General features: G+C 44.9%; 1 protein-coding gene across 1 annotated transcript; it reads right to left on the bottom strand.

Annotated features, from left to right (window-relative positions):
- Positions 1-3,181: 3,181 nt before the first annotated feature.
- Positions 3,182-20,933, bottom strand: LOC124278131. The gene is made up of 5 exons (XM_046713871.1): positions 20,680-20,933; positions 19,746-19,947; positions 16,533-16,637; positions 12,836-12,965; positions 3,182-3,437 (listed from the first exon to the last, which is right to left on the bottom strand). Exons 1-5 carry the CDS (start codon positions 20,800-20,802, stop codon positions 3,182-3,184), a joined length of 816 nt encoding a protein of 271 aa, XP_046569827.1. The 5' UTR covers positions 20,803-20,933.
- Positions 20,934-27,782: the final 6,849 nt, after the last annotated feature.

Here is a 27,782-nt window from a genome sequence, read left to right as displayed (position 1 = left end):
TCGAGAAATTTCATGCCGGATTGACCATAAAAGCATCCACGAATGGATCTTCTGAAGTCCTTCATCATTGAATCTCCCCGAAGCGACTACTTCGATTTTACCAAGTTCGTTAACGACTCACTGAAGATTAGCAGGCGCAAGACCTCGAATTCATTCCAACAGAAGGAATATTGTAGAGGTCCTTTGTCTTCAAATCTCCTTGATATCGTAAGAGGAATATTTCCCGACCTCACACGCATCCTCAACCATCTTCCATCTCCTCCTTTAATACGGATGACATCGAACTTCCCGTCAAAGGAAGACTCAATTTGAAAGAAAGTAAATTTTCCGTTCGATATTATATTTATTTGACGACAAATGCAATAATTATCGAAACGGCAGCAGTACACGACGGATCGGTCAGGTCATCGCCGTATTATTCAGGAAACATCAGGCTCACACTCATTTGAATGCGAAGTGCTCGAGACAACAGAATGACCAGATTAACGAGCAACTGCTTCAAAGAAATCCGAGTTCGTACAAATGCCGTAACGAAGGTTCAAAGTCAATCAACACTTTTGGTGCCGTGGATTGTCCTTCCAGTCTTCGAGAAGTTGATTGAACAAAACGAAGACATTCAGAGCCTGGATCGTTCGATCAGAAGAATGCCCGATAACAGAGTCTTCGTCACCGCCTTCAACCGCTTGATATCAATCACCTCTGGACGGGTTTAATGTGAGTGCCTTCATTTATCGCAGTTTTGTTGCGTGGCTTTAACACAGCCTGATCGACGATCCTTCCGGCGATGACAGAAGACCACGATGCCAGCGAATCGTTATCGCGCCATATCGTTGACAGAATCCGAAATTCGAGTGTCGACTCCACGATTTAAGCACGCTGACGGTACAGTATTTGGAGTAAACCAGCAGTTCCACCAGAGTCGGTTCAGGAGAAGCTTTCGAGCAGTTGCCGTCGCGTGCGTTGATGCAGCGTGCCGAACAAAATACATCCCACCGACTTCCGCCCGGATATCGGCCGAATGCACCAGACCAGTCATCGCTAAAATATGAATAGTTGAACATGAAATGCCTGTAAATTTAGTTTCGCCATTAATCGTCCAAATCTGTCAGCGATAATTTTTCCCGGTTATCAAACAGTTATCTAAACGACACGATGGTAATGTCGTTTACCGGTCGTTCATGCGGTTTCGACCGAAAAGTCCATCCATACGCAAACCGGCGTCATGGAAACGATGCTTTCAACCTTCTGTGGAATAAAGTCAATAGCGTACCAGAAGAATTCGCCGCACTGTCTTGATAAAGTCAATGAATTTATTTATATCATTGAATTTTCGTCCTTGACTGGTCGTGATTACAAAGACAGCGAAAGCACGATAAATATGATCTCGCCTGAAATGTCCTCGCCTGGTATCCGCAATATCGTAAGCTCCCCGACAGCCTGGTACCTTTGTTTGCGACCTCATTGCGATCGTATGCCCGTTTTCCACCGGAAATAGCCCTTCGACACTTCGGGTACCACGCAGCGCCGTGGTTTTCCGGAAATAGCGGCCTTCGACAGTCATCGTACCCGTAGGCGCGGCCCCGAGCTGATGATGAAGTTTCCAACAAATGATCAGACGCCGAACTTTCGCCAGCATTACCTCATTCGTAAAACATGGTCAATAATAGAACACGAACGACAATGTCTTCCCAGGCGTTAATTGTTTCGTTTTTCTTCAGTCCATTCAGATACAAACACGAAAAGATATCAGCGACCGGAGTTGATTATTTAAAGTCTCCGTCCATTCATACCATCCTCCCAAGTCAATAAGACCCGGAACCGACTAATTAAAGCATAATATTTTAGCTTCCGCCTGCCACCAAATCATTCATTACGCTAACATTTTGCTAATCAATAAAACGTCATTGCATGTAAGCGCCCAGTTGCAACAGTATCGTCATTGAATGGCGCTGTTCACCGATTTGGGCGGTGCAGGTGGTGAATTGGCTATCGTGCTCGAGAATACTTCGCTTCATGAGTCAATGCGTATGCGGTGCATGCGATTAGACCAGATCGAAGCCGGTTTTATAGCGCTGTAGCCCATCGTGATGAAGATGCCGCAAAGAAGATGAATAGTCCACTTATTATCATTATACCGAGTTCTCGTGAGCGATCAGTCCTTACGCTGAATGATGACAGACCATCGGGTATCAATATTTTGGTCGTCTGGTATGACGCGTCGACGAACCCGATCTTCCGCACCTCGGGCGAGGTCCCCGACGGGGATAAATGCGACACGTATTGTATGCGTAAAAGATTAATTGAACAATGTCGATACCGACACAGTATTACCGTTTAACACTGTTAAGAATGCCGTAACACGGATGTAGACAACACGACAGGCACGTCGTAAAACACGGTGCTCTTCGACACTCTTCGTTGTTCGATAAGTTAATTTCAGGCGCGATCACCGGGCAAATCGCAAGCTCGATTTTCGCGTCACCGTATCGTTCGAGGAAAGATTAAGAGCGGTTACCGTCCATCAGGCACCCGAAACAGTTCAACAGTCACCTGTTTACACCGGAAGGAATTACGAGAATAAACCGCCAGTCGTCGACAGCAGCGGTTACGCGTCAGCCGTCAGTCTTCCGTCGGTTGCCGAGTCAGCGTTAATTACCGTCCAGCCCCTCTGAATAAAGATTACTCCTCAGCATCACCGGCTGGGGAATGTTTCACCGAATTTCCATGTACGCAGATTATCGGTTGTTCGCAGGCGACAAAGCGTAAGCCTGAATGGTTAATGAACGAATGAGCATAATTATCAGCATTTCCAAGTTACAACTCGTTGTCGATCGTTTGAGGGTTATCACCGTAATGGCTCTTCACATTTTTCCATGTGTAGAAATCGAACCCGTCTCTTATACGACGCCAACACTGTAGATCACTGGCTCCAAACGATTGGCAGTCAAGGCAGTTTGCCTGATGGTCAAACATAGACGGCTACCAATACGACGTACAACAAACATTGAAACAATATCATCACAACAGTCGTTTACGGCGCATGATTATCACGTCATCAACAGCAACAGCCCGAAAACAAAGCCGAGTGACCGCGTAAGCCGTTCGGTAAGTCAAAGTTTCAGCAGAAAGATGCTGTGCGCATAAACCACAAAAGTAGCGAGCGTTTGGCGAACATTGGTCGTCAAACATCACCGCGGTCACCAAATGCAACGTACGACGCCACAAAGCCGTCGTTTCGCGCCAGCCGCAGGCAATCACACCATTCCCAAACAGCGCACTCGATCGGCGCCGGCCGGATGTTACCGCGTCGATGAAACACGCAGCGCCGATAGCCGCAGTCTGGCCCAGACCCCAGCCGCAGTACATGCAGAGTTACCGCCTGGAGACGCAGAGACGACGTGACGACCCGGGTTCGGTCGGTATTACTCTGGCAGGCACTAAAACCAATAAAAGTTGTGACGTTAACACAGCGCAGCGAAAGCGAGCGAGTGGCGCGTGCGGGCGGCGACATTCACATCGTGCCGTCATCGCCGCGTCAGCGATGAACCGCACAGAAACCGAAACATCATGCAGCCTGGTGATTCATAATAAATGAACCTCGCATTCAATAGTGTTTTCGCGCGATGACTTCGACGATATGCCCAAAAGAGCGAAGCCGTTCCTGCGCCCCGCCACGTCGACCTGTCAGACTACGTCGTTAATAACGAGTCAGTATGCAACAGTAAGCAGGGTCCCAGCATGTCGCATCGCGCAGCCTGCTGATGTCCTTCACGCCCCAAATATTTAACGTATCGATAGTTCGCTTGGTTCGATGCACCATACCGATCAGCAGCTTCAGGCGCATAGTCCTCATTTTACATACCCATCACGCCCGGTCTTCGATGCCCTTGAGTTGGTATCGATCGGTTTAACCATGCCCTCTTAAGCATATCGATCACGGCCCGAAGCTTCATTCTCCAATGATCAATGTTCTTTCGGTCATTGCTGCGTTCCCCTGATGATCATCGTGCCGGTTATTAAGCCCATCAATACGTCAGCGCTAATGAATAACCATCGAAACTTCCAGTTATCGTATAACAAGGTAACAGTTCCGATGCCCCCGAAGATACGATAATGTACCAGGTTATCACGGTACATGTGTTGTGTTCCGCTAATGTTCTTCGTTTCAGTTATCAATCGCAGTCGGCAATAGTCTACGTTCTTACATAACATAGCCAGGCCTTGCAGACAACTTCGTTTCAAGAATGATCAATTACTTTCCATGTCGAAGAATAAACTCATTCTGGGGTTATCGATCGGTCGCAACGCAGAAGTTCATTTCAAGAGCGTCGAGCAATGTTCGCGTTGTAGTTCCACTTCAGTTATCGATGTTGGTAAACAGGTTCCCTGTTCTTACATCGATCAAAATTCGTTAAACCATCGTTACGTCGATCAAAATCACTTCGTCATAAAGAACATGTTGCGTGTTCGGTAAGCACAAATGCCATCGATCGGCGTACTTGCGCTTAGTCAGTCCTTCATGCCCCCGTTAATGTCGACGTAAACTTCCAAAGCGTCGATCATCACCCGCGCGGTTCAGTCTCCACGTTTCCACGAAAGGTCGTTCCACAGGCAATAACTCATTGAATACGTTGCGTCTCCAGGCATAGTTCCTTCATTTCAGTTACGTAATCGACGTAAAATTCAGGTTAATTACGTTCTCCAGTTATCGATCAATCGTACCAGTTTACCAGCACGATCGGTCGTTTCAGGCAATAGTTCACGCCTTCGCTAATGTCGTTAAAACACTTCGTTTCAAAGATGTCGATCGGTCGTACCAGTAAGAATAATTTCCGATCACAACAGGCGAATAAATTACGCCCCTGCATCGATTCATGTAAACTATATAATAATTCATTTCAAGAAGAGCACGAAAGGTCACCAGTAACATGCCCAAGATGTCGATGTTGTGCAAGCTCTGTTAACAAGTTCCGCTTCAGCATCGACCGCTATCTTCCAAAGACGATTTCAGGCTAGTTCAGAGTTCCCGTTCTCCCAAAGACGATCGGTCGCAGCCTGCGTTGTCGAAGTTCTCCGATGCTCAGTTATTTAGGTTAATGCGTTCGGTATTAAACAGGTTCATGTCGAGTTCGCGCGTTGAAGCTTCCGCGAAATATCGATGCCAGTGTTCAAGAATTTTCGTTTTCAGCATCGATCGGTCGTACCAGTGTTGTCCTTCCACGATCACATGAATAACCACTTCCAAAGAAAATGATATTCTTAACGCGAATATCTTCGTTCGTTATCGCTCCTCTGCTATTAACATGTTAGTAAAGCTCGTTATCAATGACGCCATATTCTCTGGAATGCAGGCGAATAGTTCTACGCCCTTAAAGACAAATGATATCGGTATCAGAACTTACGTTTCAGTTGTCGTCGAACATGCAGCCCTTAGTCGTCTTCGCATGCAAGTTCATATTTGAACGACGATAAATTAACAATCGATTACGTAATTCGACGATGTCACCGACATCATTTCACCGTTGCCGATCCAGTTAATACCGTTTTATTGTTGCCAACACATATTTCAATCATCGATCATTCTCAATTCATGTTCATTATTCAAAGATAAAGATCGCATACATTTTCTGGTATGGAGTGATGTTCAGCCGGCATCATTATCGACGTCGTTACCCCGACCGGTCGAAGCGGCGGTTATCAGTTCCTTCCTCCGAGGTAACGTAACCTTTATCGGTTCATTTATAAGTTCATATCATTAGGGCAAAATAACACTTAACAGACGTGACGTCATTAATCAATGCCATATCGCCCGATTTCTTTCTAAGACGCCGCGTTCGTTATGAAGACGGCAAAGCCACCATGCCTAAGTAGGTTTCAGGTTTACTGGTTTCGGAGCGATTCCAAATGAATGCGCAATAGCTGAATTTATCATACTTCGCCCAATATCGGATACCGATTACAACAGCAATCGCAAACATAGTGATGACATGGGCAATTTGTTAACATCCTCCATTTACTGAAGTTCACTGGGTAAACACGACAGCAGTTATCATGACGTTCACGCCAGGGGTAGGGATGATCGCCCTTCCGTCGCGCTAATTCGAGCTCCCGTCGACCATCGGCATTACACCTGGTGCGCTGAAGCTTCAGCCACGACGTCTCGAAATGAACTCATTGCGCGCAGAAGCGTACGGCAACGAGCACTAACCGGGAAGATGAGGAATTCAGGGAACACATGCAGCCGATGTCACACCGGACGGACAACCGTACGATGTCTCGAAAGCCGAATGACTACGGAGCCTAGATATCAAACAATTCAACGGAAGTTTGATCGGTTTCGTTCAGCAATGTTCGCGTTGACAAGACTCGCCGTCGCCGTTCAAAGCCGCGCTCGCCAGTCATCTGCATATCCGGGACGTAAACAGAGCGCAGCTAATAAACATGTGACAGGATAGATTTGTGTTGGCGTAGGTTCACCAGACCACGCCCGCATGTAATCCCATCAGAAACATCTCAGACAGTTGTATTGGTCATACACGAAATTAATTGACAGTTTGTTTCGAATAGCGGTGAGTCGTTCGGCAGGCCTTCAAACAGAGGTCACAGCTCTGACGATTTCTTCCCGAAAGAAGAAGTTACGTTCTGCTTCGCTCAGCGTCTGGTTGGCTTTCGTCAGCGTATTATCAAAACGTTATACCACAACCTTCAGATACATCCGATATGAAGAAGCCAAAGATTTGCCAGTCATCAATGTTTTCGTCGAATATCAGTACGACAATTTAGGCCGACGATTCCAAACATGTTGGTTCGCCAACATGGGTCGGACTAATCGTCACGCGAATGAGCCAGCTACATAACACGCCCGGCGCAGTGCTAATGATTCGCTGAAAAACTGGCTGGGGAAACAACGACATTTTTACGGGCCTGGCACCACATTCGGGAATTATCACGAACGTCGAACTAATACCAGTCAGGATCAGCTAATTTCCAAAATTCGAAGTTTCAGCGCCTAATACGTTAAAATAAATGAGCAAGACGTTTGCCCCGGGCGCGCGAGTTTGGTTATACCGCTGTCCTTATTCATTTCGTCATTAGAATGTCTGATGCGATTTCAGTACAAACTGCCACCATATGGTATTCTCGTCCGCGTCGTTAATAGTGAACATACAACGTCGTCAGTACGGGTCGTTGCCGTTATTTCGGTATATCGTCACCAGCCGGTTAAAGTTTCCGTCATTGAATCAAGACATTCGGCGTCAACCATAGACATCATTTGAGCAGAAATATCTCCCACGAGATACTTCATCTGGGTTGGTAACGGTCTCAGTAAATTGTGTTGCAAGAGTGCCCAGAATGGTTCGTCTTCGAAGCTGAGGGCGTTTGTTATAAGTACCTTCGTCGACAGGGTCAGAAGAGGACGATTCAATCGTCCGATTCAATATGGTCTGGCCATACTAACTTGTTCACACTAACGAAACACCTGATAATGGTCTGCTCACCGGCGAAAACATCCTGCAACGTGCACCAGCCGATTTCCAGTGCATGCCAGTTAGGTTGGTGCCGATGGAGAGCTGTCCATTTGCCGCCTAATATTCAACATGCCCGTCACAGATAATGCGCAGTTGCGGAAGAACATGTAACAATGCAATACGGTGATCACCGCAGCCAGATAATTTGAAAACTTCGCGTAGCGTAAATGCCCTTCGGCGTTTGTTCACAAACGAAAAGTCCGGTCGCGACAGCAACAGTCTGCGGCGGCGATGCCATGCCGTCATCACGCGGAAGCGTAATGATCTGTGTAAGAGGGCGTCGAATTTGACGATGTCATGCCGTTGATGTTCAGTCCGTTCGACAGGACAATGCCAAACAAAGCCGGACTAATAGCCGAGCGCGGCGTTAAACTGAACAACAACAGTTCCATCACGCTGGTCATCAACATGATTACCAGTCAGTCGCCATGCCATTTGAAATGCCAGGATACCGAATATGCTCATAAATGGCTTTTCAGACAGCGACAATGCTTGCGAAACGACAGCACGCAGCAGCTCTTCATAGTACACCGAATTAAAAGGTTCAACCGCGACAGTTCATCGAATAAAAACAATAAAGTTTCGTCGGAACTCGCATAGCGGTTCGCCGTTACCAAGAAACCACTTCCTGGATGAAAACGCATGGTCACAGTAAAGACGTTTGAACAGGCGCGGTCGCACATTATCCGCGATAACGCCAGTTGCCGTAGATTAACGAATATACGCACGTTAATAGCCGTGATTAATAACAGATTGAAATCCGTCGATGGAGATGCTCGGTTGTCGTAGATTACCCCAAATGCCGTAACCGCGGCAAATGCCCATAAAACGACGACACAGTGGGTTCACGCCGTTCGGCAAACTGCGTTTAATTCTCATGTTTTCCCGCAAGAACAAGCTTCAGAGTATGATCGAATCGTCATTTAGCAGTCTCGAGTCACCGCCAATGCCGATGTACGTGCTCAATTGTTTGCGCGACGATTCAGCAGTCGCCCGTCCGTCCATGGGTACCAGACCAACAGTTATTCGGCAGGCTGAACGACGATGGCGTCAGCCATTTATCAACAAAAGATAAAGGCGTAAGATAACCCCGTCAGCGCCGCGCTGGTACCGTTTCGAGCGACTTCGTTTTATTTAATAAATTACCAGCCTTAAGATTACAGCGTAATCGCATGCGTTCAGAAATCGCATCGAGATAAATTAATTCTGCCGTTTTCACCGTTATTGACGAATGATTACGCCAGTTCAGGTCATTGTTGTATGCCGAACTTTGCCATCTGGTCAGGTACTTGGTTCTTTACCATGAATAGTATTTCGCCGTTAAGCCATTCCGTTAATAATAAAGTATTAGTCGAAATGACGTCTTTAGTTTGCCGTCACCGTTCCCGTTTCTGGAGTCGAAGTTAACTATTGAAATCAAACACAGCCAATAGTATGGCGAAAGTCCGCATTGTTTAGAAAGGTTTATCGGCTGTATCGTTGGTGAATAAAGGGCTGGCATTACAAAGACAAAGTCACCGTGAATAGCACGTCCAATAATAAATGTAATAGAAAACATCTTCATGATAACAGCAAAGTTGTATCGAATATTATTCGTGAGCAGTATCGTTCGTAGTCCGTACGGTTGGAATAAATATCGATCTCAAGAGTCAGAGTATCGTTCAGTCTGACTCGATTGGTTCGGGATCAATACGCCCACAATACGTGATATTCAACTTTTTTTAGTGCGTTTTAAACAATATTCCAGTCGAGCCTGAAGGCAGAACGAAGCAAACGCCATCCAAGCGCCGACCGTTCGCGGTAGTCAGTCTGATGTTTGCTGATGATAAAGGAAAACAGCGCAGAGAGCAAAGTGAATGGGTCAACGACGCTGAGTACGACTCCGTGAAGTTGCCACTCATGTGATCAAAAGAACATGACAAGATTTTCTTTAATCGCAGCTTACGAACGCAACACAGTTATCACCATAAATTAAAGATGACGTTCAGGCTCAGTTTCACAGACACAAAGATTGCATGAACAATACTGAATGGTTTATACCAGCATGCTGGCCAGTTTGCTTACTATCCTTTACCGCCATTGTCAGCCTCGATTATCTCCGTTATCACTACACTGTTAGTTGCCAGTTAATTGCCGATTAATGAATGCCAACCATCTATATTTCTTTCTTTAAAAGAATACGATCATGGCGATTATCACCGAGATGACAAACGGTGACGCCGCCCGAACATTGACAATCACCGATGCTGCACTATCATTGTCAATAGACCTTAACCAGATAATGCATTATTACTGTCATCAACCGAACAAAGCTGTGTTAATGCTATATATCCTGTTTCGTCACAAATTTACAGCAAATTCTGGATACGATATCGTGTCGAATGACAGGCTTATTTTTGATCTCGGGCCTTGGTTGATTGTTATATTAGTTATCGGTTATTGTTTAACCGAAAGTTATTGTATTAAAATAATGACAAATAACATAACTGCCAGAATTATGAAAGTAGACTAATATGCTCATTTCTTTCAGTCAGTCATCCGAATCAACAGGTTATTCTGGTGATGCTGGTCGCCATACTACGTCACAAAATTATTGAGACGACGTCATTGCTATGCGCATAGCTCATGTAAAACCGGGATATGATCGTGTCCTGAAAGTCGTTGCCGAGCAGATATCATAGCCAACTTCCGGATCGTGGTGAATTAAGTCAGAAGCTCATCGTTAGCTTTATCGGTTGTGATGTCTCTTATTAAATGAGTCAAGTCATTGCATTTAGGTAGCCAGATTGAATCATGTTTTGCGTTGAGTATTTATTATTGGTTAGCAGCGGTTTCATCCCAGCCGGACCAGCCAGGATGAGCCTCTTTCGCGTAATAAGTCTCAACGCTAGGCAGCTGGTGAACTTGAGGTTCGAATCTGAAGCATACGCACAAATTTTGTAAGACACAATAGGACACTCTCATCAAAGCCGATGGAAGAAGCAACGGTGAACTGCCGGACTGAATGTCATCGTACCCACTACCTACACATTCCGGAACGGCACCTCGCCATTGACCATCGTATGCGCAGAGACTCTGACACGTGACTTTCCAGGTTTATACGTCATATCCGGTTTTGCACGTAGAACATGCGCTCTTGAAGTTAGTGCCATCGGTGCTACATAAACGTGGCGTCAGGTGCAATGGATTGTGGTGGACACGTGACAGCTGAAATATGGACGATATGCGTGCACAAGGGTAGCAAAATATTTGGTTACACTTCGGGCTGACTGACTGAAGAGAAATGAAATATTAGTCCCTTGCGCTGCTCATGAATTCTGGTTTTAATAAAGAGCAGTTTTAGTATTTATTTGTCATTGTTTTGTATACAATAACTCCAGCTATAAAATAATAACTGATATTTTAATATGTGTACTCATATCCAATCCAACCAAATTTGAGATCAAAATAAAACACAGTCATTCATTTTTGATATCTTATTATCAAATTTGTACTGTAAGTGGAATCAGATAATGTGTGAATTGTTTCACATATTGAAACTAGATACTAATATTAACTACAGCTTGTTCAGGTTGACCTGATCAAGTGAATACTTAATGCATTGCGTGACCTTATCTGGTTAGGTCTATTATTGTGAATGCGTGCAGCTTTGTCAGTTGATTGTCAACATGTTCGAACAGCCGAGACAAGGTCGCCAGTTTGTCATCTCAGTGTCGAGAAATCGCCATGATCAGCAATGTCTTTTTAAAAGAAAGAAGCTATAGATGGTTTAATGTTTCCGATTCGCTTTAAGTCAGCGAGCAACAGTAGCAACTGGGTGTAGAGAGAGTGATAGCGAGAGTGAATCGGCCAGGAAAAGTAACTTCATGTCTGTACATTGTAAAGTTAGTAAACCAAACTAGATAGCATATGACAGCATAAACCATTCAATTAAACATGAAGCTGCATGACACAATCTGTGTCACAATGAAACTGGGAATGTATTTTCTGCCTCTTTACCACGAACGTCCATCTTGGGAAGACATGGGCATATCTTAGTGCTGAAGTATTTTTACGTTCGTAGAAAAAATACGATTAAGAAATCTTGAATAAATGTTCTTGATCACATGAGGTATGATTGGTGTAACCCTTACTTCACAGGTCGGCTCTAACGTCGTTGACCATTTGCCACTTTGCCAGCATTCTCTCGCGCTTTGAACCCTTTATCGTGTAACCATAGTAACAGCCGTGGTTGCAGCTGGTACCGTAGACGAAGTCGGCGCTTGGATGGCAGATTATAGTAACCGTTCCTGAAGGTCTTGCTTGGCCCAGGTGAACATCTGATGGCTGCAGAATATTGTTTATAAAAAGGCACACAAAAATTGGTCAGTATCACACGAAGTATTGTAAGGTTTACATGTGAACAAGAAGTCAGACCAATCAGGTCACAGTTCTAAGACGTGGGTCTCCCTGACGCAATAAGGATCAATCTTTGATATTCTCCAACCATCCATAACATAATACGGACTTACAGACGCACAAGTATACGTACTCAGATATGTCTTCGGACAGAGTTAATTTTTATTCCGAAAGTCGGAAATCGCAAATTATAGCACAATGTTGATCTTTGTCTACTAATCTAACTTTAATATTTATCACTGAAGATGAATGTTTCTGGCCAGCTTGTGTAGGACGTACTTGTCACAGTGACTGTCATCACACATGCGCCCATGTTCCCTGCACCGTCTCTGGCTGTGTAGCTGATGGGTGTACTTCCTTCACTAAACAAGTACCCGGACCGCTTCCTGCTCTCGCCCGTCTTACCCTGGGTAGTAGAGATAAACGTATGATTTTGGTTCAATAGGGTTAACTTCAGAGCCTCAAGTGGAAACAGGACGGTTGGTAGCCTAGAGCTCGAGACGTCGATTTCGATATGAGTACCCGCCTTGGTATTGCTGGAATATTGCTAAAAGCGGCTCAAAACTAAACTCACTGACTCATGTGGGCAAGGCAAATTTTGTTAGATGAGATGTAAAGTTCAGCACCCTTCTATGTGGTCTGAGACAGAGGACCCTGGTGTCGGGGGTAGGTGGTGGTGGTGGCCTGACTGGACTGGACATGTGGACAAGTGGATATCCATCTTCGATCAGAATGGAAAATAGCATGTAACCCAGTTGACAAAACAACCTAAGGGTTCTTTATCTCGATACATTTCTAGACACATACGTTACACTGTATCTTAAAACAGTGAGTCTTGAATTTATTAAATAAAGCAAGTCATGAAATTAGTGTGAGAGTACCAACAACGCTGAGCAGAGTTATCTTACGCAACATGTCTATCTTTGTTGTCGTAGGCTGACGCATCGTCGTCGTTCCAGTACACCTTAGTGCTTGTTTGGATTGGGTCTGAGAACTTATGGATATCCATTGGACAGGTGACCACTGGAGGAGATCGGTCTGTAAACAAGTGGAGAACATTACATCGGGCGACAACAGTTGACTCAAGTTTCTCATGTATGATTCAGTCCACATATAATAATACAAACTGATTTATTTCTTACAGGAAAACACTTATTATGGGGTATAATTCTCCACGACCTGGTTTGCCGAACAACGTGAACCAATTGCCTGATGATTTGCTATTATCTCCATCGTTTTATAGACATTTACCGCAGTTTACGGCATTTTAAGGGTAATCTACGACAACCAGCGTCGATCAGGGGCAATCTCCGTCGATTTATAAAAATAAAGTTTCAGGCAATCTGTTAGTAATCCACGGAATGTGCGGCGATATTCGGATATCTACGGTAACTGGCGTTATCACGGATAATGTGTGTGCACTGTTCTGCGCCAGTGGCGATCGCCATAGATTAACTACTGTGATATACGTCATTTTCGGCCACTTATCCATCATAGGAAGTGAGTTAAAGTTTTCGACTGCTAATTGTAGCAGGTGCCTCTATTACAGGTTCCGACAAACCGAGAGCTTGTGTTTTTTAATTCAGTGAACTGTCTGAGTTAGACAAATTTTATTAATTCAGTGTACACTGTATCCGAACATGAGGAAGAGCTACTCTATTACGTCACCTTCGTTTCATAAACGTGTCCTCTTGTATCCTGAAAATATCATTGCGAACGCCTAGCGATATTGGTGTCATAATATGGAGTAACTCACAAGCATTTCAAAATGGCGAGATGTATTTGGAAAATGGCGCAATGTTGCGGCATAATGGCGTGATAAGGACTGGTTGATTGTTTCGTAGTTTAACGCCGCACTCAGCAGTAGTCCAGCTATTTGGCGGCGGTCCGTAAATATTGAGCCTGGACTAGGCAATCCAGTGATCAACAGCATGAGCATCGATATACGCAGTTGGGACACGCCAAGACCACACGATCCTGTTCGACGCCTCTTACGACAAGATCAATTCCACATTCCGGCGCAGTGATGACTTAGCATAACATCACCGCCACAGGCTAATTTGCATATCACGACCGGATTTTTCTCTTGTTTGTGAACAAACGCGCATATTCATTTAAGAAGAGACTGGCCTTTACGCAAGTTTTTCGGCGCGCTCACAGTGATCTACATGTACATTGTTACATATATATTCTTCCACAACCGCGACAGTAAGGTCTATGACAGAACATATTTAGATATTAAACTGGCTGCATCGTTAGCTCTCCATCAGCTTCGATGACAGCACGTGGAGCCGTACAACCTATGTAAACAAAGGATCGCTACGCAAATCGAAATAGTGTTACACGTTTTAGGATATTTTCTCAGTGAAACCAAACCATTCTATCAAAGATGTTTCATTAGATGTGTAGACTCGTCAAAATACAAGAGTTAAGAAATATGTAGATTATATTGAATGGATTTGTGTAAGATGACGAATCGTCACATCTTTCTGGCCTGTGGCAGAGGTACTATGCTCGCTTGCCGCAAAGGAACTCTGGAAGGAGACTGGAACCATTCTTAGACCTCTTACGATAAGCCTGTGTTACTGAAGACCATTTTAACCCGTGTCGCGCTATAAGGAAGCAAGAGTGCCTCGGTAGTAGCCCTAAATGAGGAGATCTTCTATAAATGACGCCTTAATCTATAGTTAACCTCCAAGATGTCACAATTCTGACATCTAATGTTGGCAAACCTTCTCAGTAACACGGGAAGATACTTTAGTATTTGACACTAAATGTACACAAATGTAACGCTTATTGTACAATGACGTTGTATGATTTCACTATTAACACGATACGGACAGATACCATATGAATTGTAGTTTGTACAAAATCACGGCGCAATTAAAGAGGCATTGTTCTAATGGCAAAAATGAATAAGGACAAAAATACAATTTCACGTTGAGCAATGTAAACTCACGCGCGAAACAAACGTCACCTCGCTATTTTAACATGTCACAAAACAACAAACTCAGATTTTGGAAAATTAACAATCCTATTTGGAAAATTAATGGATTCACGACATTCTGAATGATGAAAGTGTGAACTACAGATGTGAATAATCACTTAGAGTACGATAAAAGAAAAAAAAATATCATTTTGGTGACGTTTCTTTCCCCCATGAGTTTTTCTTAAAGGTCAATGCTACCGCCAGGCGGTGTTATGTAACAATACATTCACGTGACGGTTAGTCCATTGTGTCGTTGCGGTAACGTTAACATGTTTAGGTCAGTCAGCCCTCTCGTGACGTGCAGGTACTAGTGGTAGTTCGGTGAAGGCAGTTGGTGAGCTGGCTTAAACATCTTTGAACAATATATCGGATGTATCTGAGGTTGTGAGCTTGGCGTATAACGTTTTGATAGCTCACACTTTGGTGAAGCCAATAGACACAAACATTTTGCTGACAAGCCAAGAGGTATGGCTTCTTCTTCCGGGAGAAATCACATCTAAGAGCTATGACCTGGTTGGTCTGGCCTCTGGTACAACGACTTGAAAACTCTGTGACGGCTCCACCACTGAGCTCCGAAGGCCGAACAAACTGTGTGAAAGTTTCATTAATATGATAGCCACAACTGTCACAAAGGATGTTTCTGATGGGACCGCATGCATATCTCAGGCGTAAGTCCTAGTCCTGGCGTAAGGGTGAACTGCACCCAGCACAAATCTACGCCCTAATGCATATCCATGACGTAAGAAAAGCTGCGCCTTATTTTACGTCCCGGATGTACGCCACCTACCCAGATGGCGTTAGGCAGGCGCAGCTGAGCAATGGCGGCTGTAGTGTATCAACACCGCAGACGGTACTTGAACAGAAACCAGATATTAAGAGACAGAACAAACCCGTTGGAATTGTTTGAGTATCTAGAGCTCCATAGTCGATTCAGCTTTCGGACATCGACATATTCAGGATTGTCCATCCAGTCAAACATGACATCAGCCATGGTGTTTCCCACAGATCCACTCTATCTCCCGAGTTGCAAGTGCTCGTTGCCGTACGCTTCTGCGCAATAGGTTCATTTCAGGACGTCGGTAAAACGAAAACTTCAAGCTACACCAAGTGCTCATAATACCTACCCCGTGGTCCGGTAGAATGGTGCCACGGCAGGGCAGTGTCCCTACTTACCTAACGATGAACGTCATGATAACTATATATGTGTTTACCCAGAGTGAACTGAATAAATAGAGGATATTATATGAGTACCATAAACATATTATGTTTATGATTACGAGTGCCTAAATGATGGTATATCCCGAGCGAGAGCGAGGAATATACCGATATTTAGGCACAAGTGTCGTAAACATAGTGTGATATGTGCACGAATATAATATTCTATTTATTACCGAAGTCGTCAAATTGAGGAAAATAAACCTAAACCTACTTTAAAATATAAGCTGGCTACCCGCCGTCGCCGCATGTAGAACGCAAAGTCATAGAAGAAATGTGACGTCATAGCATTGTTCATGACGTCACGTCACCATGACAAAGTGATATTTTGCCCTAGAGCATCGTATGAAAATATGAACCCCGATATTTTCGTCCTCGTAGGTAATAAAGAGTTACATTACCTGGAGGAGGGCCTGGTCTTGATCCCCACCACCCTATTATTAATATTGGTATCCAGAGCCAACGTTTTTGACGTCGTCTTGGTACCAGCTGGACATCCTCCATACCTAGAAGAATATATGCAATCTTTATGCTAGACCATGAACATATGATTAAGGAAGTGGTCGAATGAGTTAAAATATAATGTTGGCAATAATAAAAGCAGTATGCTAATTAGGTGGATCCAGCAAGCATTTATAAATGAATATGATATCCCGAAAACAAAACCTCATCAATTACATAAATCAGTCTGTACTGTGCATTTATCGGTGTGTTCAAATATGAGAACACGTAGTTTGAGGGCAGCCTAGAACACATAGCTCGGTATGCTAGAGAGCATGGGGGACCTATTCGCCTGGAACAAATTGATCGGTATGCTAGAGGGCATGGGGGACCTATTCGCCTGGAACACATTGATCGGTATGCTAGAGAGGAAGGGGGACCTATTCGCCTGGAACACATTGATCGGTATGCTAGAGAGCAAGGGGAACCTATTCGCCTGGAACACACAACATGGTATGCTAGAGAGCATGGAGGGCCTATTGCCTGGAACACATTGATCGGTATGCTGGAGAGCAAGGGGAACCTATTCGCCTGGAACAAATTGATCGGTATGCTAGAGGGCATGGGGGACCTATTCGCCTGGAACACATTGATCGGTATGCTAGAGAGGAAGGGGGACCTATTCGCCTGGAACACATTGATCGGTATGCTAGAGAGCAAGGGGAACCTATTCGCCTGGAACACACAACATGGTATGCTAGAGAGCATGGAGGGCCTATTGCCTGGAACACATTGATCGGTATGCTGGAGAGCAAGGGGAACCTATTCGCCTGGAACACATTGCTCGGTATGCTTGAGAGCATGGAGGGCCTATTGCCTGGAACACATTGATCGGTATGCTGGAGAGCAAGGGGAACCTATTCGCCTGGAACACATTGATCGGTATGCTAGAGGGCATGGGGGACCTATTCGCCTGGAACACATTGATCGGTATGCTAGAGAGCAAGGGGAACCTATTCGCCTGGAACACACAACATGGTATGCTAGAGAGCATGGGGGACCTATTGCCTGGAACACATTGCTCGGTATGCTAGAGAGCATGGAGGGCCTATTGCCTGGAACACATTGATCGGTATGCTAGAGGGCATGGGGGACCTATTCGCCTGGAACACATTGATCGGTATGCTAGAGGGCATGGGGGACCTATTCGCCTGGAACACATTGATCGGTATGCTAGAGAGCAAGGGGAACCTATTCGCCTGGAACACACAACATGGTATGCTAGAGAGCATGGAGGGCCTATTGCCTGGAACACATTGATCGGTATGCTGGAGGGCAAGGGGAACCTATTCGCCTGGAACACATTGATCGGTATGCTAGAGGGCATGGGGGACCTATTCGCCTGAAACACATTGATCGGTATGCTAGAGAGCAATGGGGAACCCATTCGCCTGGAACACACAACATGGTATGCTAGAGAGCATGGGGGACCTATTGCCTGGAACACATTGCTCGGTATGCTAGAGAGCATGGAGGGCCTATTGCCTGGAACACATTGATCGGTATGCTAGAGGGCATGGGGGACCTATTCGCCTGGAACACATTGATCGGTATGCTAGAGGGCATGGGGGACCTATTCGCCTGGAACACATTGATCGGTATGCTAGAGAGCAAGGGGAACCTATTCGCCTGGAACACACAACATGGTATGCTAGAGAGCATGGAGGGCCTATTGCCTGGAACACGTTGATCGGTATGCTGGAGAGCAAGGGGAACCTATTCGCCTGGAACACATTGATCGGTATGCTAGAGGGCATGGGGGACCTATTCGCCTGGAACACATTGATCGGTATGCTAGAGAGCAAGGGGAACCTATTCGCCTGGAACACACAACATGGTATGCTAGAGAGCATGGGGGACCTATTGCCTGGAACACATTGCTCGGTATGCTAGAGAGCATGGAGGGCCTATTGCCTGGAACACATTGATCGGTATGCTAGAGGGCATGGGGGACCTATTCGCCTGGAACACATTGATCGGTATGCTAGAGGGCATGGGGGACCTATTTGCCTGGAACACATTGATCGGTATGCTAGAGAGCAAGGGGAACCTATTCGCCTGGAACACACAACATGGTATGCTAGAGAGCATGGAGGGCCTATTGCCTGGAACACGTTGATCGGTATGCTGGAGAGCAAGGGGAACCTATTCGCCTGGAACACACAACACGATATGCTGGCGGGTGTGGGGACCTATTCGCCTGGAACACATTGCTCGGTATGCTCAAGGGCATGGGGACCTATTCGCCTTGAACACATTGCTCGGTATGCTGGAGGGCTCGGTGGACGTATTCGCCTTGAACATATTGATCGGTATGCTCGAGGGTATGGGGTACCCAATAGCCAGGAACACATTGATCGGTATGCTAGAGGGCACGGGGACCCAATAGCCAGGAACACATTGATCGGTATGCTAGAGGGCATAGGGGACCCAATAGCCAGGAACACATTGATCGGTATGCTAGAGGGCATGGGGGACCCAATAGCCAGGAACACATTGATCGGTCTGCTCAAGGGCATGGGGGACCCAATAGCCAGGAACACATTGATCGGTATGCTAGAGGGCATGGGGGACCTATGCGCCTGGAACACGCTGATCGGTATGCTAGAGGGCATGGAGGACCTATTCGCCTGGAACACGCTGATCGGTATGCTAGAGGGCATGGGGGACCTATGCGCCTGGAACACGCTGATCGGTATGCTAGAGGGCATGGAGGACCTATTCGCCTGGAACACGCTGATCGGTATGCTAGAGGGCATGGGGGACCTATTGGCCTGGAACACATTGATCGGTATGCTCAAGGGCACAGGGGAGCAACCATCACTTTGCGGAGCCGCGTCCGAAATTCATGCCTGAAACCTGTGAATGCAGGTTCGAATCCCTCTTGGTCCTGTTTCTGTTATAGGTCTGGAAGCACCGTATCCTTGCATGATGGTTTCATTAAACTGGTACAGTTGAGGACTTTCACCTGTGCGAGATCTGAACTTCCCACATCACACTGACACGACGTGAAGTAACTGATGTAAGTCTCACTCACCCACACACTTACTCACTCACTCACTCATAATGTGCTGTCTAACTGGTGGTTTAGATACTTGCAAAATTATGCTCACCATTGCAAAGATTGGGTGTCATATGCCATGTCCCGTCGTCACAGATCAGGAACCGTAACTCTGCATCCTCAAGGCAGGTAACTCTGCATGTACTGCGGCTGGGGAGTCTGGATTGAAGATTTGCAGCTATCCGGTTGCCGTCTTCATCAGTACAGTATCCGACAGAAATTGGTAGACGGCCAGCAGTCAGACTGCAGGTACGCTGGAACAGAATGGGTATAATTTGATACCGCTGCGAACAATGTTACAGTTTTAACAGAAGACGACGGACTTGTGTGAAAGGAAAGCCCAAACAGATCCGATGCAGACGGTTGCAATTTGAGTGACCACGGGTGGTGACGTAACAACCAAATGTTCATAAGAAGCATATCACTGCACATTGGGACTACTCCCTTTAACATGTTTCGCAAGAACTGACCACGAACAGCCTACACGAGGCTACTCAACTGACTGGGTGACACTGTTGATGGCATGTCATCATACACCATGGCGAGGGAATGACATGATGACATGTTATGATTTCAATGTTTGTAGCTGCAGTCATAATTAAATTGCCAGCCTATGTTGGTGTATGTCGGTAAACTACCTTATTTCTACTAATCATTTAGGTGGGGTAGTCTAGTGGTTAAAGCGTCAGCTCGTCACGCCGAAGACCCGGGTTCGGTTCCCACATGAGTAAAATGTGTGAAACCCATTCTGGTGTCTCCCCGCCGTGATATTGACGGAATATTGCTAAATGCGGCGTAAAACCATACTCATTCATTCCATTAACCATTCAAACACGCTGTCACCTGAGTATTGTGTAACAATGCGTGGAACAGGCTCAAAACATCACATTACACATAGAGTGAAAACTCGTTAAACCAACATTCCCATGAGTGCAGATATAGGGAATGTCCTGATTCAGAGGGTTTCGTTGTGGAAAGTAACTTACCTGACAGCTGTATTCGGATACGACAGACAAGCAGATGGCAATACCAAGCCAATACTTGGCCGCCATGTTGCCACTGTCGAGCAACAGCGTCGTCTTTAAGTTGACTAGCGGGTTTTGTCTCATGGGTATTCCGAGTGTAAAATAGGCGTGGCTGGTGAAGCCTGACTGACAGGGTACTCTGTGTTGAGTGACAGCCGCTTCGCAATCTTTCCTCCTCAAGACATTGAGTTACGAGGAAATTTGACGACGAAATGAACACACGGTTTGGAACTTTGCCCAGTGATTCACGCAGATAAATTAACTTATCGAACAAGCGAAGGAGTGTCAAGGAAACACCCGTGACACGACAGTGCATGTTGTGAAATCACGTGTTTGTCTACATCCAGAATTCATGTTACAGCGTCTTATGTAAGTGTTAAAGGCACGAGACAGTGAAAGTAATACGCAATGTGAATGAGTGATCGACTGATTGTTTGTGCGACCGAGTTAATCTTTTACACATACAATACGTATCGCATTTATCCCCCAAATCAGGGGACCGCCTACGTGGTGTAGTGGTTAGAGCGTCCGCCCGGAGTGCGGAAGGTCGCGGGTTCGATCCCCGACTGCGTCATACCAAAAGACGTTAAAATATGGCACTTATTGGTCCCTGCCTGGCGCTCGGCATTAATGGGTACATCAAGGACTGGTCGGCTCGAAGTCAGTATAATGTGTCTGAGTGGGGTATTCATGCTTCACTGCGGCATGGTATCACAGTGGGCTAGCACTATAAAACCAGCTTCAGTCTGGGCTAGTACAAGCAGCCGCACTTACACATACACACGCATGCACGTTGTCATATGAGCGAAATATTCTCAAGCACGATGTTAAACCCAATTCCACCACCACCACCACCCAAATCAGGGAATTGAACCCGGGCATTCTAAATGACGAGCACACGCTATTGCAACTAGGCTTACATACATTCACTAGATATAAATGGCAGTGAGTCTGGTTTTAAATTATTACTTAAAATATTGCAGAAATATCATGGCAGGGGTGGTTTGGAGGTGAGCAGAATAGAGCTTAAAATATTATACCCTAGTGGGAATCGAACCCGGGTCTGTGACAGGAGGATCAAAGGTATAGATGATGAGACAAGAGACTAAATAATCCAACTCAGTCCTTGGTATGTTTTCATGTTTGTATCTGAATGGACTGAGAAAAAAACAAATAATTAGGGCTCCTTGCCATTAGGCAGGAGACCTATTGTAATCGTTCGTGTTTTTATTATTATTATGTTTTACAGATTAAAAATTGTATGCAGCAGAGAGGGTTCGGGTGATCCTGGCACAGTCAGGCTGGTAAGGCTCATCATCAGCTCAGGGCCCTTGCCCCCTCTACACACAGCCCAGACAGTGAATGGGACTTCTCCCAGGAAACGCTGCCTAGTCGAACCCACCAAGAACTTTCCGGAGAATATGAAGGCTCCCCAACACTGCAGCCTTCTGCATTACCCAGAGTGTCAGAAGGGCTGTACTCCCGGTGGAGAACCCAGGCACTCTCCTGATCTGCGCCAAGAGATCAGGAGGTACCAAACCAAGGGCACCGAGAACAATGGGGAGCCTGACGACAGTGTACTTGGGATGCAAGCGAGACATTTCAAAGGCGAGGTCCGCATATTTATCATGCTTTTCCTTAATCTTGCCAATCACATTGGTGTCAAAAGGGACAGAAAATTCAATGATATAAATAAATTCATTGGCTTTATCAAAAAGGACAAGATCAGCTGGAATTCTTCTGAGGCTGTATATTGGCCTATTCCACAGAAGTTTGAAAGCATCATTTTCCATGACGCCCTGGACATGTTCAGGGTCGTACCATGGATGGACCTCGGAGTCAAAGCCACAGGCATGTCGGAGACGGTAGTAAAAGCAACGAGCCATGCCATCATGTCGTTTAAGATATGCTGTTTGTGCCAAGGAAGGGCATCCACTGACAAGGTGTTGGACAGTCTCTGTAAATTCATTGCAAAGTCGACATTTCATGTTAATATTCTCTTTAAGAATCACATTTAGGCGATTACGAGTGGGAAGTGACTGGTCCTGAGCAGCAAAAAGGAAGCCCTCAGTTTCACATTTAAGACCAGCCGACTTCATCCAGGCGAAGGAGTCGGTGGGATGGCTATTTTGTTCAACACACTGCATGTACACACGATGCAATGGCTTCTCAGAAAGCTTCTCCACAAAAGACCGACTCTGGGCAGACTTGGTAAAGGACTTCACCTGGTTTACTCCCATCGCTGTACCGTCCAGCAGTACATTGCCATCAGCAAAGTCAACCTCAAATTTCAGATTCTGTCCAACAACCTTGGCACGCTTAAAATAGCTGTGGAATTCCTTGCTTTCATCATGAGTCTTCACATGCATCACCAGAGGATCATCCGATAAATAAATATGTGCAAAAGTACACAATAAAATTCTGTCATGAAGAGCCTCCACATTAATCAAACCCCGACCTCCAGAATTGATTGGCATGTATAAACGGTTAAGAGAGGAACGAGGGTGGTGGGCTCTGTTATCAGACATGATTCTTCTGGTCAGACGGTCAAGACTCTGGATGTCTTGTTTTGTCCAATCAACTACTCCAAAGGAATAGGAGAGGACTGGCACAGCAAAAGTATTGGTGGCTTTGACCTTGTTACGAGCATTTAGCTCTGAGCTCCAGATTTTCTTTAAACGAGATTTATACTCGGCCCGAAGTTTTTCTTGAATCTGGGCATTCTGGAGCTTGTCTCGAACTTGCATTCCAAGATAGGTGTAGGCCTGATCTTCCACAAGATGCTCAATAACTCCTCCCCCTTGTAACCTGACCGATCCATCATTAGTTACCTTGCCACGTTTCAAATGAAGAGTATTACATTTGTCGAGTCCAAATGTCATGCCAATATCATTAGAAAATGACTCGACAAGGAGAACCTGCTCTTTCAAATTGGAATCTCCTTTGGCAAGGAGTTCGATGTCATCCATGTAAAGGAGATGAGTAAGAGGTGTTGGGGATCTGTGCTGAGGAGGTCCGGGATGGTAACCCTCCTCTTTATTGAGCAGAAAGCTCAAAGGATTTAGAGAAAGACAAAAAAAGCAAAGGACTAAAGGAATCCCCCTGAAATATTCCCCTTCTGATTGGAATAGATTCCGAAGTCTGCACCTGCCCTTGCGAGTACATCTCAAGTTGAGTCGACCAGCAACTCATCAAAGACTTGAGTAAATCAAGTAGTCGCTCAGGGAGGTCAATACAATGAAGAGACTTCAGAATCCATTCGTGGGGGACAGAGTCGTATGCTTTTTTGTAGTCAATCCAGCACATGGAGAGGATGCGGTGATAAGTTTTAGCCTCTTCCAAAATCATTTTCTGTACAAGAAGTTGATCCTTGCACCCCCAACATCCCTTTCTTGCTCCCTTCTGCTCTCTGTAAATGATATCATTGGAAGAGCAGTAAGATGACACGAGGTTTGTCAAACACCCTGTGAATATTTTGTATTGTGTATTCAAACATGTGATAGGGCGGAAGTTTTTGGGATCAGTCAAGTCTCCTTTCTTGGGGAGAAGTATTGTGCGACCTTTGCAGAACCATGGAGGAACATCACCTGTGTCCACGAGAGTATTGAAACAGTGTAGTAATGGTGTTTGGACACAGGGGAACAGTTTCCAATACCGGTTTCGAATGCCATCAGGCCCTGGAGCTGTATTAGATTTGGACTTTTTTATAACACTTTTCAGGCAATCTGGTGAGATGTAACAGACAAACGCCCTACTTACCTTCTCATGCATTGCATGGTCATAATCACGGACCCATGATGCCTCAAGGTTACAGTTGCCGGGTACAGACCACAACTGTTTCCAGAACCTTTCATTGGCATCCATTGGAGGCCGTTTGTCATGTTCACCGTCACCTTTTGTTTTCAGTTGCCTGTAGAAGTGTTTTTCATTGGTTCTAAAAAGTTTATTTTGTTTGATGAATTTATTTTTCTTTTCCCATTTTTTCTTTCTTTCAGTCCAAACCTTTATTTTGGCCTTAAGGGAATCGACAATTTGGAGAAGTACCTTTTCTTTTGTTGTCTTGTATTGTATTTTTAATTTTCTCCAAATTGTCTTTTGCCGTTTTGACATTGGACTCCCCTGATGATCTTAACTTCAGGCACAGTTCTATCCAGGAAATGTATTTTCTAGTTTCCGTTAGTTTTACTTGAAACCGGTTTTTCTTTGGTGTATTGTTCTTAGTATTAGATGTTTTTTCTTTGGAAACTGTGTGAATTTCCTCCAAGGTTCGAGCGGCAGCATAGACACAACAATTAACTTCATGTAATGAACAGTCCGATGAAAGTTTCATAGAAATAATATCATTTAATAAATTGATTTCATTTTTGGGAAAGATTCATTTGTTTGTTTAATTGGCCTCCGATTTTCTAAAGGTATGCCAGATATTTCATCATAAATAGAATGAAACAAAATATAGACAGGGTTTTCGGAAAGATCTGCAACTGAAGAAGAGGAAGAGTGAGGGTCTGAAATTTCGGGGCCAATTAGCTCTTTGTCGGAAGAGTTTCCATCAGCAAGAGGAAAGAGGTTGACACGGACGTCCATTAGAAGTTTCGGGTCTGCTGCCACTTGAGCATTCTGCTCATGCAAAGGTTCCTGACGGGCACCAGTTGTGGGTTGAACTGGCTCACGGGGCAAGAGATTTTTAAGCCGCCGGAATCGATCTCGAAGATTTTGCTCCGTCAGGTAAGCATACATGGGCATGGCATTGTCCCAATGCAGCTTAAGCGACTTGCCATTTATTCGTGGATTATCAGGCCATCCTGTCGCTTTCGCACACTCTAGTAGTGTGGATTTTAGATGGTTTGACCAAGATATTCTTGGTCGGGTTCTGTGCCTTCCCCTGGGGCAAGTCCAATCTCCAGTAAGGTTGGTTTGACTACCGGAGGAAGGCTGACTGGGTTGCGGAAGTGAAAGACTATACTCTTCTTGGCTGTTAGTAACCCAGTGAAAAAACAGCTTCGGGGGGTCAGCCCTAACTGGGTGATGTACGTTTGGTTCAGGGAATATAATTCCCCTATCTAGGCCCACCACGGAGAGGCGTACATCATCAGGCCCTTATTATTATTATTATTATTATTATTATTATTATTTATTCTTCCGCCGTATTTTGTACCAGAGCTACAGAGAGCACCGCTGGACAGAATGCCTTGACAAAAATCACCCAGATGCCCACCGAGGTGTAAATATCGCGCTTTAAAATCTCTAGGCTGTAGGCCGAATAGCAAAGGGCAGATAATTCAAAATTAATTCAAAAATTTCAATTTCAAATGCAAATATCTCCAATGCTCCAATGTGTGCCAAAGTTCTTGAGCAGATGCGCAATCAAAATGCCTACAATTTCGCCTGGACGGCTCAAGTCGCTAAAATGCACCGTTTGGTCACTTGAAGCTGAATTTCTCACGATTCCAGAACACTAATGGGTTTGACTGTAGACCCAAGGACAACGGAGCTACAGCCTGTCAAAGAGCGAACTATTTCTTCTCCGGAACTACTTGAAAGGTACATGACCCTCGGCGACCAGGGGTCAAGTTTTCCAGTCGCCGACTTTATGATGACTGGAATGTGTCATAAGTTTCTCGGAGATTTACGACACGGCAGATTACCCGTGCAAAGCATGCGACAGTCTGAAGGAAAGCGCACGGACGATACCTCCTATAAAGAGACTACCACTGCAAAGCGTGGTCTACGTGCAGATATGGGAGACGATATCAATTTCAATTGACAATGACGAGAGCTGTCCAGCGTGAGCGGGTTAAAACACAAGCTGGACGATACTGAAGTAACAAATAATTTGTCTAAGTGTATCTTCAAAGACAACAGAGGGACAAGTGAAATTCTATTTTCCTCACTGTAGTTGCTATCTTCATTGGTCCTCTAGAGAGCACAATGAAAATTTGCAGTATGTATCTCAAACGTTTGCTGATCATTTTCTGTTCTATGGTGCATGTTGAAAGTATTACCGTTTGTGGGTTAGATACATATATGTAGTTGTGAGTGTTAGCGGTAGTTGAGCTACGCTAGCTGAAGGAAGCACCGGTAAAATCTTTCAACACTGCCCGCTCGCCGGCTTTACAATGCCCACGGACGAATGCGCTTTCGGTAACATTTGGGTTTTGTGCAGTTTGCATGGATCTTAAAACTCTAAAGGTAACCTGTATCCAGGTGTAACGTGTATTCGTGTTACGTGTATATAAACCCGCTCTCGATTCACAAATTCAGTTATAACAGCCTGAGTGTAACAGTGTAATGGGTACTGATACAAACTACAGAAGTACGTTAATTGCTGTGAAATCACAAGTTCGCTTGGATCAGCGTGAGAATGAGTGAATGAGTGAGTTTAGTTTTACGCTGCACTCAGCAATGTTCCAGCTATATGGCGGCGGTCTGTAAATAATCGAGTCGGGACCAGATAATCCAGTGATTATCAGCATGAACATTGATCTGCACAATTGGGAACCTATTACATGTGTCAACCAAGCTCAACGTGAGAGAAACAGCGTTGTGGATATTGGTACATGCTTCACAAATACAGAGTACGGGCGCTTTGTGTCACATTTCAACTTGGCTGTTGTTGATATTTCAATGGAAATTGTATCTACACTCACCCCAAAAAACACCATAAACAACCACATTTTCAGTAAAAAGAAATAGATTATTAGCAATTGAACGTGCATTATTCTTTTTCCTTCGAATCTCTAATCAAGCCAACAGCTGTTTCCAAAGCCATAAGTGCAATTACCCATACCATACAACACAATCCTTTGTTTCTAACCCTAAAAACATAAAAGTTTACTACTGAAGTATTTCTCATTACTGACAGTGATATGATCCATATCAGCTATAGCATTTACTGCTTTCGACATCTGCATGACAGGTACCAAATGGCTAGAAATTATCCAAGCCAAGGAGCCCTCAATGTTGCTCGCAACTTTAATTATATTTAGGGTAATATCCTTTTAACATACGTTCCTCCGAGTGATCCGCGAGGTATCTTTTCTGAACTCATTACTTGTGTCTATATT

The sequence above is a fragment of the Haliotis rubra genome, unplaced genomic scaffold, assembly GCF_003918875.1.
Source record: "Haliotis rubra isolate DU_JTF1 unplaced genomic scaffold, ASM391887v1 Scf2318, whole genome shotgun sequence".
Classification (NCBI taxonomy): Eukaryota; Metazoa; Mollusca; class Gastropoda; order Lepetellida; family Haliotidae; genus Haliotis; species Haliotis rubra.
Note: the sequence above shows the minus strand (reverse complement) of the source record. Positions and strands in the feature narration are given on the sequence as shown.